This window comes from Sylvia atricapilla, chromosome 2, assembly GCF_009819655.1.
Source record: "Sylvia atricapilla isolate bSylAtr1 chromosome 2, bSylAtr1.pri, whole genome shotgun sequence".
In the NCBI taxonomy this organism is placed as follows: domain Eukaryota; kingdom Metazoa; phylum Chordata; class Aves; order Passeriformes; family Sylviidae; genus Sylvia; species Sylvia atricapilla.
In genome coordinates, this window is record NC_089141.1 from 64,591,359 (window position 1) to 64,613,670 (window position 22,312).

The window sequence follows — 22,312 nt, forward strand, 5'->3', positions numbered from 1 at the left end:
CACTATCACAAGTTTGCCTAGTTTCACAGGCCAGACAAATTCTTGGAAACAGCCTAATGTCTTAGGGCTTTTGGTGCATATTAGTAGTCCCTAACTTTGCTATTCATAACTCAGCATTTAAAACAAAGGTCCTAAATTGTTAGTTGGCATTCCCTGGCATATATGAGAAATCAAAAGCTGGGATAAGGTTGATAATGTTGGTTCTTTGCTTTCCCATAAGTGAGAAGCAGGTTAGAGGTAGGGATTTCTAACCAGAGAACCATTACATTCAAGAATTTTTTGTCACGAGGATAACCTTTTGGAATCTGTTGATGACAGTTTTAAATTAAAATATCCCTTAGGTGATTTCAGCTTACTCTCAGCTGTTCCAGAACTGAATCAGAATGGGATTTGAGTAAATTAATGATAATCCCTACCAAATATATGCCAAGTGAAGCTCTGCTGGATCAAAAGATTTAGCCCACTATTCCTATCCCTCTTAGTTTATTAAACAACGTTTTGTTGGTTTGTGCGTGGAATATTTTTGAGAGGATGAGTTCAGAGAATTAATGCTCCTCAAGGAGAGCCTTAAATTCTGCAGATAATATTGGTGCTATTAGAAAAGTATTAGTGAAAACACTAAACATGGTTTATGAAGCCTGGTTTCTCAGTATCTCAGTATCTGGGGGAAAAATTTAATATTTGTAAAATCATTGCAAAATGAAATTGTTCTTTGATTAATAGTTAATACTGTAATTGTGCAGCAGCCTTTAAACTGAGGTTTAATTTGTGCTACAGGTATGCAATGTACATTATTTTCCAAAATTTTAAGTACAGTAACTATTATTTTATTTCTAAATAGCAGTTTCGCAAGAACCAGCTAAAGGAAAAATAGTGCTTGAAATATCATATTAGAGTACCAGATTGGAGACAAATTAATGTTGTGTTGATATGCCTGCACCCTGAGAATCAGGACTGAATACTTAATTTATCCTTAAAGCTGCTCCATGCTTGATCGTAATTTTCCTTCTTTCTTGTTTAGTGGGCTGATTCAGTGGTGGTCAATTTTCGTGTTGTGTTTTTATCTCATCTGCTTATCAAGAGAGATGGTTTTGCATTTTGTAAGTCATGGACTCCCCAAGCAGAACAGGCACATCTGTGTTATCGGTGCCAGTGTTCTCTATCACTTCTCACTTGAGTGTGGAGGGATCAGCAAGGACTTATTTGCAAGTAAATTTACTTTTTTGTATTAGTTCATAATTACCATCTGCACACAGTGATCATGGCCAGTAGTCTTTTTAGAACATACTCCTGGGGTGATCAGGTTCCAGCAGATTTCCCAGGATGATGAGTCAGTACTTTCTTGCAACCTATAAATGTTTTGCAGCAACCTGCAGCACTGTGTATTACCATGTCTGTTGAGAAGTTTGTTGGTTTTACCGGATGTGAGTTTGATTCTGTGATGAAACAGACTGTTGTTGAATCAGCACAAGGAGGAAGACAAGCATGAGTAAGGCTATCTATAACAGTAATCTCATTTTGGATGTTCTTGGGCCATACCTTCATCAATTTTTCACAAAATGGCCTAAATTCACTTACATAATGGTTCCTTAACAGGCAACAGATGTGTTCAGGATTCTCCATACTCATAATTCTATTAAAGTGTCATTTCTGACATTAGTTCTTTCTGCTAGAGGAATGGGAAAGATTCAGGCATTTTTATACAGTATTTTTGACAACTCTTGCAGACCCATCTGTGTCTCTTTCCAGCATGGTCTTCAAAGTTCACTTTAACTACAGCAGCTTACCTGGCTTCATCCTTAAGTGTCACATCTATAGAGCTACAGCTGTCTTTCAGAGCCTTCATAACCAAATGTCTTCCTTACTTGGAAAGACTGTTCAAGTGATGCTCAAGGTTGCCTGTGTCAGTAGCTGTCAGACTGAATCACAGAGTGGTTTGGATTGGAGGGAACCTTTAAAGATCATCTAGTTCTACCTCCTTGCCATGGGTAAGGACATCTTCCACTAAATCAGGTGCCTCAAGGCCCCATTCAACTTCTTACTGAAAGGAGAGAAACAGTCAGAATACTTACCAGACAGAATTAAAGTCTTAAAGTAGTATATCCAGCAGAGCTGGACATTGTTGGTTTGCTGAGGAGTGTGTCTGTTCTGGACATGTTTCACACAGCTTTGTGGGTCTTTAGCCATACCTTCATAAGAGCTGCAGAGCTGTTGTGGTTGGGGTGAATGCTTAGCTACTGCCATTGCTGTGATTTGCATGAACAACTTGGGGACCCACTGTCAGGTTATTAAAGGCATGTTAATACACTGCTGAGATTTAAGTGTGAAGGCACAAACATATTACCACTCAAGGAGAGGTTGTTTAGGGGTAATGGAGGCTTTGTCAGGTGTTGCCCACATATGGTGTTCACTCCACTCTCATTCCCATCCCTCTAGGACTCTTCCCAGGCAGGCCATGGGCTGTGCTGGCACTTGGCCTCAAACAGAACTTGGCTCTGGGAGCAGAACACTTCATGTACTTCTGAAGTGAGCCGTACACCTGCACCTTGGCCTTGAGTGACAGGGCATCTGCAGGATGAATTTACGGGTGGTCTGCATATCTCAAAATACTCTGTTAAGTAACTTCTTATTTGTATTAGACCACATAGCACTCTCGTTAATAAAAGTAAATAGTGATGGCTAATAAGAGCAGTGCTGTGTGTGAAGATGACTCCTTGCTGCTATAAAGAAATCTCTCTAGCTTACAGTTCTTTAGCCAGAAATGAAAACATCACATTTAGCACTCCTTTTGCAAAGAAATGCTTGTAACTATGTCATGCTGTGGGAAAACAAATCTCTGACTTTCATTCTTATGTGTGTAGTGAAGTATTTGTAGTTTTAGTATATAATTCTCTGCTAAAAACATCTAGGTTTATAAATAACTGGAGATGTTAAAAAGACTTCATTCATAAAGTGAGGGTATTCATTTTAAATGCAGCTACTCAAATTTCTCAGTACCAATGGCTGGTTTAAAAGAGGTTCACTTACCCAAAAGCACTACTCAAAAGCCTCAACTGTGTGACAAATCCAGAAGCCATATATGGATTTTTTTCACTAAGAAGCTTTGTACTGAAATGCTCCTTACCTAAACATTTTGGGTTCTCTAATTGGCATCCAAACATAAAGCTGAGCATAGAGTGTTAGATGAGTTTTTCCCAGCAAAGAATGGGCAATGAGCTTTTTATGAGAACATTACCATTCTGTGGAATGTGTGCCATCTATTCCAATAGTACTGCAGCTTACCAGAGAAATGCTCCAAGCAAAATTTGTAGAAATATGTTCTTTTTTATACATTTTCTGACCTGTAATACGACTTTTTAAAGGTTGATTTGGTTTTGGTTTTTTATAGTTTGAAAAAGTAATTTTCATTTGGACACTTCATGTATGCGTTTTTAAATCTCCTGAAGTATTCCTATTAAGCAATACTCTCCTAAATCTATTCAAAAATCTGAGCTATGGTTATTTAGCTGCACAATGAGAGATCACTGATTTGACATGTATTCTCTCTTGTAAGGAACTTTTGTTTGCAAAACATTTTATACCTTCCTTTCTAACTATGTGACTTAAGAACAAAATTTTACCTAGACTAATAATTAACTGCCTATTTGAGCTATTCATCTGTAATTTGTAGACAAGGGACAGCTTCACTATGTGGCTATATTATATAATCAATTATATGTACAAAATCTTTATATATACTATTTGTATTTGTTTTGTTAGATGGTAATACTGTACCTGAATAAAAAATGTAAAACAAAAAATTCAATATTGGACTATTCAACTTCATGCTGTAAGGGCAAATTAACAGAAAGGCACAATCCATTTCTTGCAGCATCTGAAATACACAGTTCACTGATAAAGAAACATACTTTTCTTTTCAAACTGAACAGAATAGTAAAGTCCGGTACTACAGAAATCCATGTTTATTTCATGTGTCCAGCATAAATACAATATTCAGAGTATCTAATAATAGAAGCTTCTGAACAGGATAGTAACTAGTATATTTATACTTAAGCATTAAAATGGTTTAGTTGCCCAAACTGAAAAGAGTTTATAAGGCTGAAACTGGGAAATGTTAGTATCCGTTCTCCAGAAAAATCACGTTACCTAAAAATGTCTTAGGTACAATATGTAAGCTGCCTTGGCTTTAGATCCTGAGTGAAGCAAGACAAAACAAGCCAGTGGTTGCTATGAGCAGTGTGTATGCATATGACAAGTGTATGTTACGGTAGGCCCGCATTCCTGGTACTTGGATTCATACCTGGCTAGGCTTTAAAAGCATGATGGAATGAAACTGGATGTCCTCCCAGACTATTTGGTTTCTTCTAGAAAAGCACACAGAAAAAGCAGGACCTGAACTGCTTTTCAGCTGGTTCTCTAACCTGGACTTTTAGGGCCACAGTTTTATGACATCTCACAACAGGCACCTTCTCCACATTCAGGGTGAGACCATCAGTGACCACTGTGGAGCACATCATGGTTGCATCTTTTTAGATGAAAGTTACAACCCTTGAGCTCCAGTGAGAAAAGCGGGTTTGCCTAGCCTCTTAGATTGTGGTTTCAGAATCATAGCAAGACACTTAAGGCACTCTGTCACCAAATGGAGCAGCTCATCCTTGCCTTCAGCTGTAGGTCTCCACTGTACATGGTAAATCAAGTTATTTTGGTGGTCCATGTGAAAGATAACCTTTAAAAAGACTCCAGTGTCCATCCAGATCAGTGAAGGGATCTTCTTCTGTGGTGACAAATTGTCTAGTACCAACTGAAAGGGTAGGTTACCAGGATGTGGTGAGGGAAGGATGATCCTTCCACAGTTCTCACTTAGGTCAGCTAAAACAAATTGTAAGGATGCTTTCTGATTTGTCACACTGGACTAGGTTAAACTACTCTTCAGTGGGAGTAAGGTAGGTTAAACCTAGAACCTCTTTGCTGCTATCCAAGATGCTGGTTCAGAACATTTTAAAACCTGGGACTGAAATGGTCAGTCTTCTTCCCAAGATGGAACTTTTGAATGTATTTCTGTTAAACCTTGTCATGTATTATCATTCTGTCTGGTACCTGCTTTCTCACTCTGTTAAATGTGTATATACTTCTTGCATATTCTTTCATGAGTACGTGAATTATTCTCTTCTATCTGCAGTGATGAAAGAGCACAAGTATTGCAAAAATACACAATCTAAAATCTGCACATGCTTCACTAATTCTGTATCAATGTGTTTGACAGAAAACACATCAAGTGCTACTGAATGATGTAGTAGTCTATGTCCTATATTTGACCATAAACAAAAAAAAATTAAAACTGCACTACATAGATCACTCATGTCATACTATTTCAAAAGGTGTAAGTATAAGTGTAGACTAGGTTCTGTTCTGTAGATGAAACTGAACTTTAAACGTGAACTTCTGGTTCAGTCATGAACATTGATGCTTATGCTTATTCAATACAGTACTTAAGTCATAGAGAAACTTGTATTATTGCTTCTCTCCTAAGTTTGTGAGCCTGTGGAAGGATTAGTTTAAGTTCTTAGGAAATACAAAAATCGAAGAAAAAAGTGACATGTAAGTTGTAAGCACATGAACCCAAGAAAAGAAGGTACAGCAATTTCATCTTGATTAAAAATGTGACAGAAAATAAAAAACCTCTTAAAAATATTGCAATATTTTAATAGGTTTTTTAAATGTTAGTACTTTTCTTTTAAATAGTTGAAAAACCTGAGCAATTTGGTAAAAGGATACATTTTTTTCTGAGAAGTAATGCTTAGAAGGAATTGACAGTCATAATTTACAATACAGAGCTTGTAAGGAACTGCCAGAAAATCTCTGGGGCAAAGGATGATGTTGCTTATTTGAAACAAGCGGATGATACACGGCCAATTAACGATTGTTTATTTGGATAATTTCTGGATCACATATTGGAAATATTAAATAATTTGGGTTTGCAACATATGTAATTGCCTCATTTATAAAATTTTAATATATTTGCTTTTGAACTCCTGACCTGTTTGCAGTATTACATATTTGCATTCCATATGCAGAATTGCATTTTTCATAGTTGTTGATTTATGTTACCATTTATATTGTACAACCTATTTAGTTAAGCCATGCTAATGGCATATATAACATGTCTTCCAAGAAAATCTCTATGGCTGTTTTAACAAAATTAATTATATACTGATATTATGTATGCATTAGTCTAAAATTTAGTATTAGAAACTGATGCTGGGGTTAAATACGAAACTACGTTTAATTATTATAGAACTGCTGCCTGGAATCACAATGTGCATGCTAAACATTTCAAATGTTCATGTTCTATAACTATAAAGACAAAGAATGATTGATGTTAAAATTATTATCCTGGTATAAAGACATGCCTTCATGTCAAATCAGTTTTCATACTTGGTTCATAGGACAAACTTGATCCCATGCATTATCCTGGAGTAAAAAAACTAAAAATAACAAAAATACATTTACAATTTCTGTAGAAACTACACGACTAAAGGGGGAAGAACTGGATGTTTTTCTTCCTTGTATTTACTATTTTCGGAATTCTAATTACAGGAGTATAAAAAGAGTTCATATAGTGGGCTACTACTACTAGTGACTAATACAACAAAGAAATCCACATTTTGATACAGAAGTGTAGGTGTAAGGAGACTTACTTTTCAAATAAAATAATCTCATTTTGCCTATAAGAAATAAAAAAAGGATAATAGAAGATTCTGATCATTTAAATTACCCTTCAGAGAAAAAAAAAAAAAAAACCAAAAGCATTTTATGAAGGCTTTGAATGGTTTTTCTGTTTTACTAAAATAAGATGTTGTGTGTATCAGTACATTTGGGCCCATTTATAGAAATGTCAGTGCTTGAATATTAGAGAAGGATCATTTGATACAATTACTTGAGCAGATTTTTATTGTTGCCAGTATTTAGCTTTAGAAAATGCATGTTTCAGGCAGAACACAAGATTAAAAGAGATTATCTGTTGCTATTACTGCATTTCCTATCCTCTTTTTACCAGTCTTTTAAATAAAGAAAAGACAGCTTTGCTGCGTGTCAAGAATCAAATGGCTGCAGATTTGGAGAGACTTCTAAATGACCGTGAGGTAATCTTCTTCTTTTAGCATAACTACCATAAGTGCACTTTTTTGCTACTGGCCCTTAAACCATGGAGAAAAAAATGGTTTACTCTGGTTTGATTTGTTGGGGTTTTCTTGTCTGTGTCATTTTCAGCAACACAGGTGACCATGTCTGTTGGGTACCGGGGAAGGTCTCAGTTGTACCCTCAGCTGTTAAATTCTCTGATGATTTATTGTCTCTGTTGTTTCTTTTTTTCTTTTGCCTTGAACTGTGTTTGGCGATTGCAAACATTTAACAAGAATCTAGATGAAGACAATGAAATTGATTCACATGTAATCTGCAAGGTCTGCATGCACTACAGTATGCCTCAGGATTTCTCTGTGCTCCCCAATCCTTGTAGCCAAACACTGGACCAAAGAATTGTTCAATTCATTTCTCATACACTCTTTTGGATTCCTTTTCAACTTCAAAATAGGGGTTAGGGGGAGGAAACAAGATGATAGAGTTACACAGGTTTCCAAGGAGAGTCAGGGTACTTCTTAATGTACTTACCTGAGTTTCATTTGAGCAGGAATCAGGTGCTACTGGACTGGAATACATCTAAGAATACACAAAATTGTGCCATTTAGGGAATCCTAAAGGCTATTACCAAGATTTTTATCTCAACAATCTTAAGAGACTAATATGTCATGGCATATGAGAGAAAATCTGCTTAAATGTCTGAAACAAAGGATGAAAATAAATGAAGTTTACTTCAGGAATCTGAGAATGTGAATAATATCACAGAATTTTGTGAAGCTAAAGAGTACTGAAGATAAAAACCAAAAGCTGACCTGAGCAGCTAATAAATCTTCTCCCAGAGCTGCTGAATGATTTGGCAAGGATTTGCAGAGAAAATACAACATTAACAAATCAGGAATTATGAATATGAGGAAAAACAGCGCAAATTATAAATACAGAATGATGGGACCTAGCTACTCACTTACCTGTTCAGAAAGTGATCATAGAGGTACATCAATAGTTCTCTGACATCTTTCTTTTCTCTTACTGGTAAGAGAAAAGATGGAGAGATTCCTTTCAGGGAAGCTACAACTCCTAAATTACGCTGTCAGAGAATGGATTGTCATTCATTTTAATACGTTCTATTCATGGAAAACTGACTGTCCATCCCATGAAGTCTCAGTCCACTTTCAAAATTGTTTTCCCTCATCTCCTTTTTATGTTGTTCATCACATTCCTTTCTTAGACCAGTAAACTAAAATCCATGTCATTAATTGGTCCAAACTAGTTTCTCTCCCAAGCACTTAAAAAACTACTTTTTGTTCAAACCAAAACAAAACAGTTTCACTGACAGCAGAGTCCAAGTGAGCCTCAACTTCAGTGAATCCCAAGCCAAACTAATCTATGATTTAAACATTTCTAGATAGTTTGTAAACCTTACCATTATATTCATGCTTTATCATATCCTTATATTAATGATCTGAAAAATACTCCGAGAAAACATGACATAATTATATAAACTTGTAATGTTTTTTCCAATATGAGAGGCCCTTGGCCTAATTTCAAATTAATTTCTTTCAAAATTTCTTGTTCCTACTCTTTCTTTCCCAAGCAGGGGTGCTGCCAACTAATTATGCTCACAGAGTAGTCACACCTTGGGTGTCTAGTTTTAGTAGTTTCATATCAATGAGCATGCATTGCAGCTGATTAAAAACAGTAGAAAGTGATAAAAGAAAATTTTTACCATGTTTTCTAAGAAAATGATAACATTTCTAACTTGAAGCTATGCAACATTGTTTCCACTACAAAATCCACACTGTATTAGTCCTTGTAAGTCCCCTCCTAAACTATTCCTGATAGGCAGCAGTTTGCTTCTTTGTGTCATTTCACCATTTCAAATTTTAAACTGTGTTAAACGATCAAGAAAGGCTGGCAGAGGAGGGCTTGACTGAAAAAGAAAAGCAAACGCTTGAGTCTGAAACAGATTTCTTTGATGCTCTTCATACCCTGAATGTTAAGAAATTGAACAAATATTTCCAAAATTAGTACTGTTTTCTCTTTTTACATCTGTTAAAAATAGAACATATTAGTCATACTGGTTTTGTTAAAAAGTGATAATGTTTTTTTAAAGATACCTCAGCAGAAAAGGATATTAACAGTAAAAAAGAAACATTAGAGGATGTGTGTTTGAGAGAAGAAAACTGAAATGCCAGTACAACACACAAAAAATCTCCTAAGAAACAAAATATAAGCTAAAATTGTTTCAGGAGAATGTTTGAAAAGATCAAGTAGCTTTTGTATCTATGTGTAGGTTTAACTTTTGTCACTTCTGTTTATTCCTAATGCAGCCTTTTATTTTCTATTTCTAACGCAAACTTCTTCCAGTAGTTTTACACTTCTTGAATTTCTCTAAAAGGCAGTTACCTCATGTATTGAAGTATTTGTACAGGATAGTGAGCTAGTCTTTGACTATGACTTCTTTGCCATCTTAATAAAAGATTTAAATTTGCAATAACATCACAATTTTTCAGTAATTATCCTTGCTGATAGAAATAAGGAATACAAATTTTCTCACTTCGGGTTAGTAAAGAGTTAATTGCATTTAAACGGTTTGTGATTTTAAATAAAACTGACGTGCAACCTGTAAATACAGATTCATACAACTTGAAAAAAAAAAAAAGATGAATTATGGGTTTATGTGTTTGGTACGTGCTATCATGTAACAGGGTTACTATCAGCCTTGTTCAGTCATTGCACATACTAAACTGTCATGTCTTGTTAGGAATTACCTTGTTGCTCTCATGTTTGCAAGTAGAAACATTAGAATTCTTGAATAGATAAACCAAAGATATTCATAGTTAAGATAAAATGAAGTTGAGGTATGTTAAAAGTAAATGCTAAAAGTATAAGCAAAATGCCAAAACAATGTTAATGCTGACTTCCAGCAACATGTTTCAGTAGCTGTACAGTTCTGACTTAAGGTATTCCAGCCTGTGTGGTCTCAGATTCTATTAACTCTTTTTAATGGAATGTTAAAGTTTGAGGGGTTGGAAGGTTTTTTTGTTTTTATCTCTTCGTGATATCAGCTGCATTCATAATGCTGCTTTGGAGACAATTATAGCATTTTAGACACTTTTTAAATAAAGAACTTACATTTATAATTAATCTTCTCTTTTCACAGATTTTAATTTTAGAAGAAGTTGAAAGTTCTGCTTTGAATCTTGGAAGAACTTATGTAGGATTCTTATATGAGCTCTTTCATTACAGGAAAAATTTACATTAAATTTTAATTTCATAAGATAGTTCATTATTTCAAATTATATAGATGTCTGATTTGATGATGAATCTTATATTTTGCTGTAGGAAATCAAAGTGAAAGCTAGTTATTTGATTATGCAAAGCTTCTGTCCACCCATGAAGGAGTAAAAAGGAAGGTTGGGGTTTTCTTCAAACTATATTCTTGGCCCAAATTCTGAATTGTTTCTTGGCCTGCTGCTTCCTTTTTTGTCTGAATTAATTAGTAAATGAATGTGGAAAACCTTTTAATCTAGTTTTGCATTTAGATCACTGAGAATCAGCTGGCAAGATAAAATTTCTTGCATACTTCATGCGATTGAATGCAAACTTTCCTGTTAGAAGGTGTTCAGCGGCATTATCATAAATGGTCAGGATCTAGGGTGATGCTGAGATCGTGTTAGAGGTTCGTAATAAAGCCTTCTCAGGGCCCCTTGTCTTCTTTGAGTTCTCAGAAGGGTCTGGGGTGCACAATATTCTGATGCCATTTGTACACCCCTTAGTGCGAGAGAGCAAGATAATGCTGTCTCAGATTATTCAGTTGATTTTAGAATAAGATATTTTATATGTTTTGACAAGGCATTATTATTTAATTGCTTTTCCAGATCCATCAGAAAAGCATAAGACATTGTTTGGGGAAACATTCTCTGTTCTCATTTTAATCAGCTGAACTTTACACTGTTGACACTCAAACAAACTACACCAACCCCAAATTGTAGTTTTGATCCTTCCCACTAACTAATAAACTCCATGACATGCCTCCATCTTTGGAACTTACTGCCCAGGTGTCTTTGTATAGTCAGGGAAGAACAAGTTAGAAAGATGTTTCTTCAAAGGATAAATCCAGATGAAATTATACATCATGCCCAAGTTGACCCAACAGCTATAACACTGCCTTACCCCTCTGCTGCTGATTCTCCTCCTCCCTCCTTCTGTTGCACCAGGTCTGACACACTTCTAATGCTAGGACCATTCAAATCACTAAACAGAAACCTAACCTGGCAAAAAACAAAACAAAACAAAAAAAACACTAGAAAAGTGTATTGCTGTCTGTTAAGTTAGCAGTTTGAACGATCTTTGGGAAGAGTCCAGCAAAGGAAAAAAAAAAAAAAAAAAAAAAAAAAAAGAAGTAAAAATATTACTTACCTGTGATAAAGAGGGCATTTTGTGTCCTAAACTGTATAGAACACCAGCTTCTATGCCATCCTTTATCTGCATCCAAAGATTATCCTTTGGTGCTTATAAAGGGCATCTATAACTTAAAGGCACTGAAATGCAGTTCCCTGTTAAGTGCTGAAGTGGGATGAATCCACCAAATCTTTTTGGTGAAGCTCTTGATACATTATTCCTTTTATCTAGTTTGTTGTTTTGGTTTGTGGGGTTTTTTTTTTCTTTCCCATGGTCAGCCTTTGGCTAAAAGAAATATTTACCGTGAGCTCTGTGATCTTGGCAATTCCATTGCCTTTCATGCTTGATGCAGTTGTTAGTATTTTGTAACGTCAGAAGTGCAATTCTAGACTTTATCCCTTGGCTTTCTAACTCCAGATGAAAACTTGGAAGGGCAGTCTGTCAGCACTCAGATGTTTGGCAAGAAGTTTTAGTAATAATTTCCTGAGGTTACATTTAAGATGTTATAAATTTGCTATGCTTTGATGTATAGCATTGTACTATTTCTTCAGAAATTTAAGATGCAGATGTGTCATAATAAAGAAAACCAATAATATGCACAATTAAATCTATTTTAGCATTTCCAATTCAAACAGAGTGTAGAAACTGAGTTCTAAAATCTTGAAAATTAATTAGCTGGGGCTTATATTTTTAATGTGAAGATCATAATCCACTGGGTTTTGGGGAAAAAAAAAGCAGAGCAAGTGGAACAACTGGAGTTCTTTTTATGTTTCAAACAGAAATACTGTAGGAGACCTTAAAACAAAAAATGAGACAGTGGTGTAAGAGACACCAACAGAAGACTTTAAAAGATGTTCCTTCAAGTCCCTAAGATCAGGTTCTGTTTGTATGAATATTTCATTTACACTGTTTTTTTAACTGCTTGAAATCACCAGCATGTGATGCAGTCTGGCAATACAGTAATTTTTAACCTAAAGAAGTAAAACTAATACTATGAAATCATTTTCATAAGAAATAGAATTTATGACATAAATGCTGCAAATTCAGGCTCTTTACAATAGGCATTAATTTCCTACAATGCAGTTGTTTATGCAGACATGATTCATTATCAGCCCATGAACATTATACACCAAGTATATTTTATATATACTTGATATTTTATCTGCTTTACACATCTGTGCACTCACCGTACATTAGCAGCTGTGCATACAAGTGATAGAATGTAAACTTGCTGAACTAGTCACCGGCCTTATTGACACATTCATGTGTTACTGTGCCATAGCTCTTCAAGTGAAGCTAGCAACCAGAAACCAGGCCCTGGCTGTCTGCTAGGGGACAAAGTAGAAAACATGTAATAGTAGTTTAAATAAACCTGGTTGATATCAATCAGTTAAATGGCTACAGACACATGGAGTTTGATTGCTATTTGTTTACTTCAATCCAGTTAGCTTATGTCAGTAAATTGTTGTGTCACTCAATGTGAGTGTTAAATCTGTCTAAATATGTGTCTGAATAGAATCTTCAACTAGATTGGTTAACCACTGCAAGCTCTTACACTATTTAAAACATATTAAAGAATTAAAAATTCTTAGTGAGTTGTTAATGCTGAAAATAGTCTGCCAGGTTAATATTAAAATGCTAATTGCCTGAGTGACTGTTATGTTGTACTTACTTTCAATTGGCAGGTGCATTCTATATGTGATGTACAACTCAGGATTTATGAGTAAAGCTTTTCCTTTAAAACCATGTAACTCTTTCCCTTTCCCAGGTTTTCACAGTTTCTTATCAATATGTCAAAATAATCCTATTTATTAACTGGATATTTCTGTGGCCTTCACCACTCTAACTGAACACCTGTCTCGCAAATATTATATCCACAAGTTTAGCAGAAAACTATTACTGTCCCTGTTTTGCAGAAGCAATAATCAAAATAAAAGAAATGGTACTTTGTCCAAAACTCCCCCGTTTGTGGAAGAGGTTAAGAGTTCATGTGTCTTAATGCAGTAACTTACTCACAGCCATTTTTTGTCTCGTACATGTTTCAGTTCAAAAACCTGAAAAGAAAATCTCCTTAGTGTTTATTTTTTTCTAATGAGACACAAATTAACTCTTTTCTCTAAGTCATCTTCTTAAATAGGAACAGATTGCATTTTGGAAGCAGTTTCACAAACAATTACATTTTCACATCATATCATTCTGAGAACTTATATTCACTTTTTAATCAATATCTTCTGAAAAAGGCCTCTTTCCAATCTCCTGCCAGTCTCTTAAAGATTAAATCTTAAAAACTTAAAATGTAAATTTAAAAAAGTGTTTATTTAGTCTGTAATTTTGTAATTTTTATACAATATTTTCTGGGGGGAAAAAAGAGATAAATTTCACAACAGTCTGGACATCTTAGGTGAGTGAGATTAAAGGTCTAGCTTATTTTGTCCAAGAAAACAGAGGATGTGGTGGGATGCAAGAAAAGGAGAAAAGCATAAGGCAGTATTGTGTAAGTAATAAGTAAGCACAGAGAAAAAGACAGAATAGGTGAAAAAGATGAAGTTAAGAACAGAAAATAGTTATTTCATTATCTTTAAAATTTTAAAAATCTGAGTTATGTTTTAGTTTTTGATAAATGGTTGCCAAATGCATTTTCAAAGTATGTTTAGAGAGTCCACATGATCAAGGGGAGAAACAGTTACTAATTAGTCATACGAGGATATATGTAGTTTGTGAAGGGTTCTAAGCATTTTTTCAGAGCTTCTATAAATTACCAGGCTAAGGTTTCCAAGGATTTAGGTAAATGTTTATGAATGTTAGATTTGAAACGCGGCCATATGAATTTCAGAATTCCATGACATTGTTCCAAAATTTTAATGTTCACAGTGTTTGAGAATCTAGTAGTCTCTGTGCTTGCATTCACCTTATGTCAGTATCCTGCACAAAATCCTAGTACTTCTCAATAATTATCCTGTTTTTTGCCCACAAGAGTGAAAGAAAAGTCAGATGTTTTTATTCTTTTTTTCTTCTTTTGTGGAAATGCAAGGTGTCCTGAAGTATCTCTGCTTTACCTTATCTTGACCATTCCACTCTATATTACTAGGTTTGCCATCCTTACTTTCACAGTGCCTTTGGGGACTGCCCCTCACATCTAAATTCTCTGTGCCCAGATTTTAGTTCCATCATAGCAATGACCTTGAGAATTCCAGATGAGTTTTCATAATTTCATTGTTAGTCATACTTTCAAGTCAGGCTAATACTATCCTCAGCTGTAACTAAGTTACGCTGAAGAAGATTGACTAGGAATAACCTAGGACAGAAAGCCAATATGTTGGATTTAGGAACCTGGAGAGTAGCAACAGCTGCCATCTGCAAAAAACAGAGGTGGAGAGAAGTTCAGACACTCATAAAAAGCTTTGGAGTCATGAGGGGGAGGGCAGTACGTGTTTAATCAGGGATGGAAGCTTAGTGGATAAAAGGAGAAAACTGCTTTGTTGGGGAGAGGGGAAGGAAGGGGTATCTGCAGGGGTTGGGAAGACACAAATGAAAAGATGTGATTGGTAACAGGTGCCTTCAAACAATCTCTATCTCTGCCTCTTCCCCCTCTTTTCTGAATAAAAAGATTGTACACGATAATGTCAAAATTATTTGTGTTTCTAAAGTGAATGACTTCCTGCTCATCTATGTGCTGCAACTTGTTCTATATAAAAAAAAATGCTGATGTACAATGCTTAGCTCTCTTTTTAAATGTTAAGCCACAGAGTAATTATCATTTTTCTTACGCTACGTTTATGTTCCAAGATTCTAGTTTCTATTAATGTTCTGCATGTTTTCTAAGTAGATTACAGGGACGTTTCTGCATCACAAGTAAGCCCCGGAGCTATTCTCAGCTTTAAGCTTGGAGAAACAAAGTGACATTTACATTGCTAAACGAGTGTAGAGAAGCTTCTGGCTCATTTTTTTACAAAGAAATATATGCTCCTAAGAAGTATTTCTCATCTTTTTGTTATCTATTTTGTTGCTATCAAGCTTTAATAAAAATTGAATTCCAAATAGTACTGGAATTAGAAGAGCACTGATTCTTTTCTTTGAGCTGTATTAGTCAGAACGTGTTCCTATTTTTCATCTATATTCTTGGAAGAATTATCTCTCTATTTACAGTGGTATACAGTAAGCAGTTGTATACTAAATAGGAGCTTTCATAGGCAAAATGCAACATATATATGGATTATGGGATGGAATAGGCATGTGTATTTTATTTTATATGGTTTTGAGAGAACTAGAATCAAAGCGATAAACTTTTAAAGAAGAAATTATTAATTGTTGATTAGTCTGAAATTATTCAGATTTTCTCAGCATGTATCCCATGTTACTTTTTTGCCTGTATTGGCTATGTATATTTCTGGCTCATTCTACTGCATATCCAGCTGTGTAAAAATTTTACTTTTGATCATGTCATGGTAGCATTTGACTATTACAAAGTGGAAAGTGAATTTAAGTACTCTGTAAGAAATAGCAAAGACAGGGAGAATTAAACTAGAATATTACCATCTCAGAAAATACAGTAACTTTTATATAATAATTTATGAAAATAAGGCTGTTTTAACACATAAGCATGTTAGCATCCATTTCCTGTTAGGTGAACTTACTCAAGAAAGCATACTTTTTATTAAATGTTGAGTAAATGAATATCACAATGGCTCAGATAAAAAAATGTATTTGGAGAATTAGTCCTAGTTACAATTAAAAATATATTTCTGATCTACTATACAAAAGTGAAAAAAACCTTAGGAATTTGACATGCTAGTTCTGAATTATGAGACAAATGAATTCCTATTTTTGTTAAGAAGTTAGAGAGATTAAACTCTTAAGAACAAATTTAAGATACAGCTGAAATAGGCAGAGATTTTTATGTATCTAAAAAGGCAGATGCTGTTCTCTGCAGAGAAGTTCTCTGCGGTCTCTTTCATTTTATTGTTGCTACAGTTCTAATGTGTTCACTTTATAAAACTGGAAGTAGTTTGTAGATCCATATAGTCACAGATCTGTCAGTTCATTTTAAGTTTTTTATATGCACTGGGATATAGATAACTAGTGAATTAAGTGTGGTGCAGAGAAGTTATCAACATCCTGCATATGGTCTGGCATCTTTCCACCACCCAGTTATCAGGTTCATTTGTTTGATTGAGACATTTCATGCTGTCTTCCAGTTTCCAGCTTTACAGTGTGTATCCATGTGCCTTAGATGACCATATGTGCAATTCTCACAATGGAATTCTTGCTGACTTCTTATATTTTCAGCACAGCAGCAATCAGGGGCGCAACTATGTGAAATACACTCCTTACTTGAAAGATTGAACAATGACTTGTGATGTTTTCTTGATTTCATAGGTGGTTGTTAAAATCTTCTTTGAGCTCTGTTATGGATATAGATTCTACTGATAAGCACAAGCTCAAGGAGTTCCACTGTTGAAGCTGAGTTTGCACCAGTTGTGGCACTGTTTCCTATCCATCTGCAGTCTTGAACAAGGGAATGGACTGACCATTTGCTTCATTTTGCTGTCATGTCAAAATGGCACTTCTGCAGTGTCTTTCTCCTATTTCTCAACTTGTCATCATTGATGTTACTGTCCAGTGTTGTGAACTTGTGCTAATGGTGTTTCACTTCTGGCCAAAAACAGGAACAGATAATTTGTTTCAGGCTATAGGCTGTCTACTGCAGTATGTCTCTAGCAGAAATAAAAAAAAACCCTGAAGGATAGTTCTAAAATAGTTCTTTGTGCGAATTGTCAGCACTTCTGAAGAGGAGACATTGTAGGTACTACTTTTGCTTGAGAGTCTCATTCCTTGATAATGACACATATGTCTCCTTTCTCTAGTGCACTCCAAAGTTTGAGTACCATACTCAAACTTCAAAGTGCTGTATGCGAGTCATTGCATATGTTAAAAGGTGGAACTAGGTTCTGTTGCAGTCATCTAGTCTGTCTGTTGTTGTGCAGAAGTATGTTTATGCCAGGAATCTATACAGTAAGCTTTGTTTGTTTACCTCTGTTTTAACTGCTGAGTTCCAGTGCTGTCAAAGAGTACTGCCAGTGTAAAGATAATCTGAGAAGTTGCTTGTCAAGTGACAGAGTAGCAGAGATGGATCTTGCCTAATTTTAAAAATATATCATGTAGGTATTTACATCTGAAAGTCATCCAGGATTTGCAGCCAGAAAAAAGAAACAGGCACTATTACAGTGTGATTTACCATAACTTCATTAAAAATCAACAAAGTTGTTATTACTTTTTAATTTCTTACCAACAGCAGTAGATTGGAATCAGACAAGCTGGTTTGCCTAGGTTTAAATATTACTGAAGATACCTAAAAATGCATATGAGGAGATCCAGCCAAGTATCCAGTCACATGTTCCAAAGCCAAACTGCAATCAGCGTTCTTACAAAATCCCTCTCCACCTTAGTATCAGCAATTAAATGATACAACTTTATTTTTAATATACCTTTACTTTCACAAAAGTTACAGTAGGAGTCTAAGAGGGATCCAGGTAAGGAACTGCACAGGACTTCATAGAGAGCAATGTCCTTAGTATTTTATTTACCATCACCTGATATGCCCATTAAGCTTGATCCTAGTGAACACCTTGAGACAGACAGCTGTGAAGATGGTTCCTTCTGAACCACTCTGCCCTGCCTTTTTCCAGATTAAGATAATTTTCCCTCAAGAAGGAGATACAGGAAGTAATTTTTTTTTTCTCTCTGAATCCTCTCTTGGACATTCGTATCATGGAACATGAACTTTTAATTCTTCAGAGACTGAGAAATCATTCCAGGATGTGATCTTTACACTACCAAATGGGTATAACATTCTTAAATGCTGGTTTAAATTTCTCAAATCAATATTTTTTAACAAACCTGTAGCTTCAGTATCTGAACTCTTGTTTTTCCCTGAGCAGACTTGTTTGAAGACTACAATAGCTGAAAAACTAAGAGGAAACATGCATGTGAAAACGGATTGCTCTGACTTGGCATGAACATGTTTTTCATGCCAGTATGGCTATCTTCCCTCAGTTGTATGTTTTAATATATTTATTGCTTTTATTGTTAACGTTATTTTAGACGTTAATACAGCTGTAATAGTCACCAGTCTGTTATATTCAAAGCTACTGTTTTGCTTCCACATTGAGAAGAGTCCAGTCTCTGGACTCAAGTTGTGGTGCACTAAAAGTCTTTTTGTGAAGCAGTTATTTGTTCAATCCTTTCCATGCATGAGGGATGTACAGTCAAACTCCAGACTGGATACATACTTTGTTTTGAGTTATAGTTTAACCACATGGGGACCATATGGCAGTTAAAGTGAAGAATACCAGCTTTCCAAAGGAGGTCCTGACCATACATGCTTTTCTCTCACAGTACAGGAGATTTACAGATTGGGAGTGAGAATACACATCTAAAATCGTCACTTTAGTGCTTGACTCACAAATTTTGAGAGACCTTAACTTTTTATCAGCATCCCTGAGGCAGAAGACCTCTAGTTTTATCCCTCTTTCATCTGATTTTTCTGATTTTGACAGTGAAATTTGTTTTCTGTGCTATTCTTTTATGCTGTGTTCTCTGGGAATCGCATGTCAGTCATCAAAATTCAGTGGTTCTGCCAGAACCTGATACATTTTCTAGGGCAGAAATCTCTTCTTCAACTTCCACAATACAAGTTCTCTACTTCAAAATGGGGTTACAATCTAAGGTGAAGTTTGCAACTGTAAATTCATAAATATATGCACTTGTAAATTAGAATTCCTAAATTCTATATGCAGAGCTAAAAGTAGAATGTCACTTGCCAGGATAAAGGTTCAATTACCTGGACATTCTATTATCAGGGCCACTTTTGCTTTAGAGGACATTTACCTGAGTACAGTAACCATGAGCTTTACTGCATGAGGAGTCAGGTGGATCTGACACCCATTGGTTTCTTCTGCTATTTTAGTGATAAGAAAAAGCCATTAAATTTACCATTAGAGTGAGCTATCTTGAGACCACACAGGTCTGTGTCTCTTCCTGCTGAGGAGTTCCAACTGTTTGATTTGATCTACATAAACGTTCTTTTCAAGATCATTGTATGGAGATTATTGGAGGTGCAAGAATTCCATGCCATGAGAACCTAAGAACTGACATGTGTGTGATTAATTCTTGTTAGGCAGTTACTTTTTCTTGAGACTCTTGTTTTACATCTGCTTCCTGAGCATAATATATAGATATGTCTTATTAACTGCTTACATAAATTTACGTAGTTATTCTAACTATATATACACATATATAATGTTAAGTGCTGTTGCAAGCTTTTGAATGCACAGAGAGGATTCTTTCTTGCTTTGATTATAGTTACATGACAGAGACAAAAAGAAAAAAAGATTTTACTATTGACAAATCACTGGAAAAAAATGAAATTACTATCTTGATACTATACTTCATTAAAATGCTTAATATAGGCATTTCTTTCACATACTTCATTAGTTACATAATAAAAGAGCACCTTCTTATGCCTCGATCATTTCCCACATAAGACACTTCCTTTGTCATTTTGCTTTGATGATGTAAGTCGTGGTTTTGTTATAATAGTTAATATTCTATTAATTTTGAATTAGGAAGATGTAAGCTGCTCTTTTGGTATGTGTATGTTTGAGCATGTATCAAGGACATCAAAACCAATGTTAATAGAGTTCCCTTTATAGTATCTGTAACTCTAAATACATTTATATTTTATATGGCTGCATGCCTTATTTTTGCATTTGCTTATCTTCTAGTTACATTGCTAATTGAAGGAATCAAACTTTATCCTTTGTATTCCAAAACTAATCTTCAGTCTCTATTTTTCTAGGTACTATTTCAATTATCCATAATAGGTAACATGTATTTTAAATAAACTACAGCTTATTTTTACTTTTACTTTAAGCTCAAGCATTACTTAAAAGTCTCTGAATTTTCTGAAGTATGACTAATATGAGCAGGTAACACCCTTTTTTACTTTACCTTTTAAAAATGACTTACACTTCTTTGGTTTGGTTTTTTTTAACACTATTTTAAAGCTTTATGATTTTCATTTAGTTCCACAGCAACACCAGCATTTAGCCTAATAAAATGGCAATGTAGAATTTAGGAAATATGCCAAACCAGAAACATTTTAATTCATGAACACTGTGGAAAAAGACTGCTGTCTGTCCTTTGTCTGTACCTAAACAGAGTCATAGAAACACTGAAGTTGGAAAAGACCTCTAAGATCATTGAGTTCAACCTTTATATCTCCTTCTCTGCTTGTGTATTGGCACACAAAATTGCTTTTGCTATTTTTAACTAAGGTTGTTGGACATAACTTACCAAAAATAAATGGAAATAAGCAAGTAGTTTCTTCTGATACTATTTACAATGCAATACATGTTACCTTACTTCACCTCCTGCTACATCACTCCCAGTGTTCCTAGTCCATTCAGTCCAATCACTCACTTTGAATTCCAACTCTTTTATGTATGTAGAATTTTCTAGTTATGTATGCAGAATTTTGAAGTATTCTTTTATAGTTAAGTAATCTTTACTAAATATGAATTCTTATCCATAAGTGGAATACAGGATGTTAGATTGTCCTAAAGTATAAATTTCTGTATGTTTAGGAAAACTTAAGTGGATAATCTGTGGTGTGAAAGCTTGTTCTAAAAAACACAGTTCTTTTTAAGAAAATAATTTGATACTTCAAGGGGAAATATGATTGCACACTGACTATTCAAGATGAAAGTTGTTTTAGGTAAATTAGAAGCCTGAGAAAAGTAAATGATAAGGAGAGTGAGGTGAGAAATGGATTCAGCTTATCACAACTAAATTTAGGTATCAAAATGAAGGTGTCTCTGGTGAGGTATCCTTCTATGCTTTATAGTTAACAGGAGCCTAATCAGCAAGGCTAGTATTGCAACAGCAATAGTGTCCCACTTCTGAATGGAGTCACTTTCCAAGCTACACTGTCCGTAATGGAAAATTAGATTCTTAGCTCATGGTTAGATACTTAGGTTTAGATACAGCCGTTTAGGTGTTATAAGTTCAAGTGAAATCCCACTTATGTGTCACATAGCTCATTACTTTGATTTTTGGGACTTGAGCTGGTACACATAGCAACCTCCTTAACCAAAAATTCATCACGTAGCTGTGGACAGACTTTCAAAATATTTAATAATATAGTCCCAGATATAGTCCCTGATACTTGTTTGTATGGGTGACACTAATTGTATGTAAGCACTGTTTTTGTGCCAGCTACATCGGTTACTTTTTCCCTTGTGTCATCTTAACCCACCTTTTTTTTGCCAACTGCATTGTTTTCCATGTATCCGCACTGCCACGTGCCCACAGAATGTTGTGTAAGCGGTGAGTGGGTGCTTGTGTTCCCACAACAGTTTGTGACAGTGAGACCAAAGGTGTAAGCCAGCCCAGGGAGGAGCTGGGTGAATCCACTCAGAGGTGTTCGTACTCATAATCCTCCCAAGAAGGATTGCTGTCTGGCTCTCCAAAGCCAAAGCAAATGCCCTCAGACCTGGAAGCCTCAACACAGTGACACACAGCTTGCGTAGCATGGCTTGTATGTCCAGGAGCTAACGTGGCAATGACCAAATACTTCCCCAGAGAAATTGGGAAACACAAGAGCTTTAGCAACACTATTTTCTACTGTGCTGAAGGGAATATTGTATGTAAACAATTTGCACAGCTCTGCCTGGACATAGCCATATGGACTCAACACAGTAAAAAATAGAAGAAT

General features: G+C 35.3%; 1 protein-coding gene across 2 annotated transcripts in view; it reads left to right on the forward strand.

The window, feature by feature from the left end:
• Positions 1-22,312, forward strand: part of PIBF1 (progesterone immunomodulatory binding factor 1) — a 103,757-nt gene that overhangs the window by 76,117 nt on the left and 5,328 nt on the right. The window contains exon 16 of one of the 2 annotated variants that reach the window (XM_066313384.1): positions 7,058-7,142. The exons of the other annotated variant lie outside the window; for it this stretch is intronic. Coding sequence (XP_066169481.1) covers positions 7,058-7,142 — 85 coding nt within the window. The remainder of the gene's footprint in view (positions 1-7,057; positions 7,143-22,312) is intronic. 2 annotated transcript variants of the gene reach the window in all.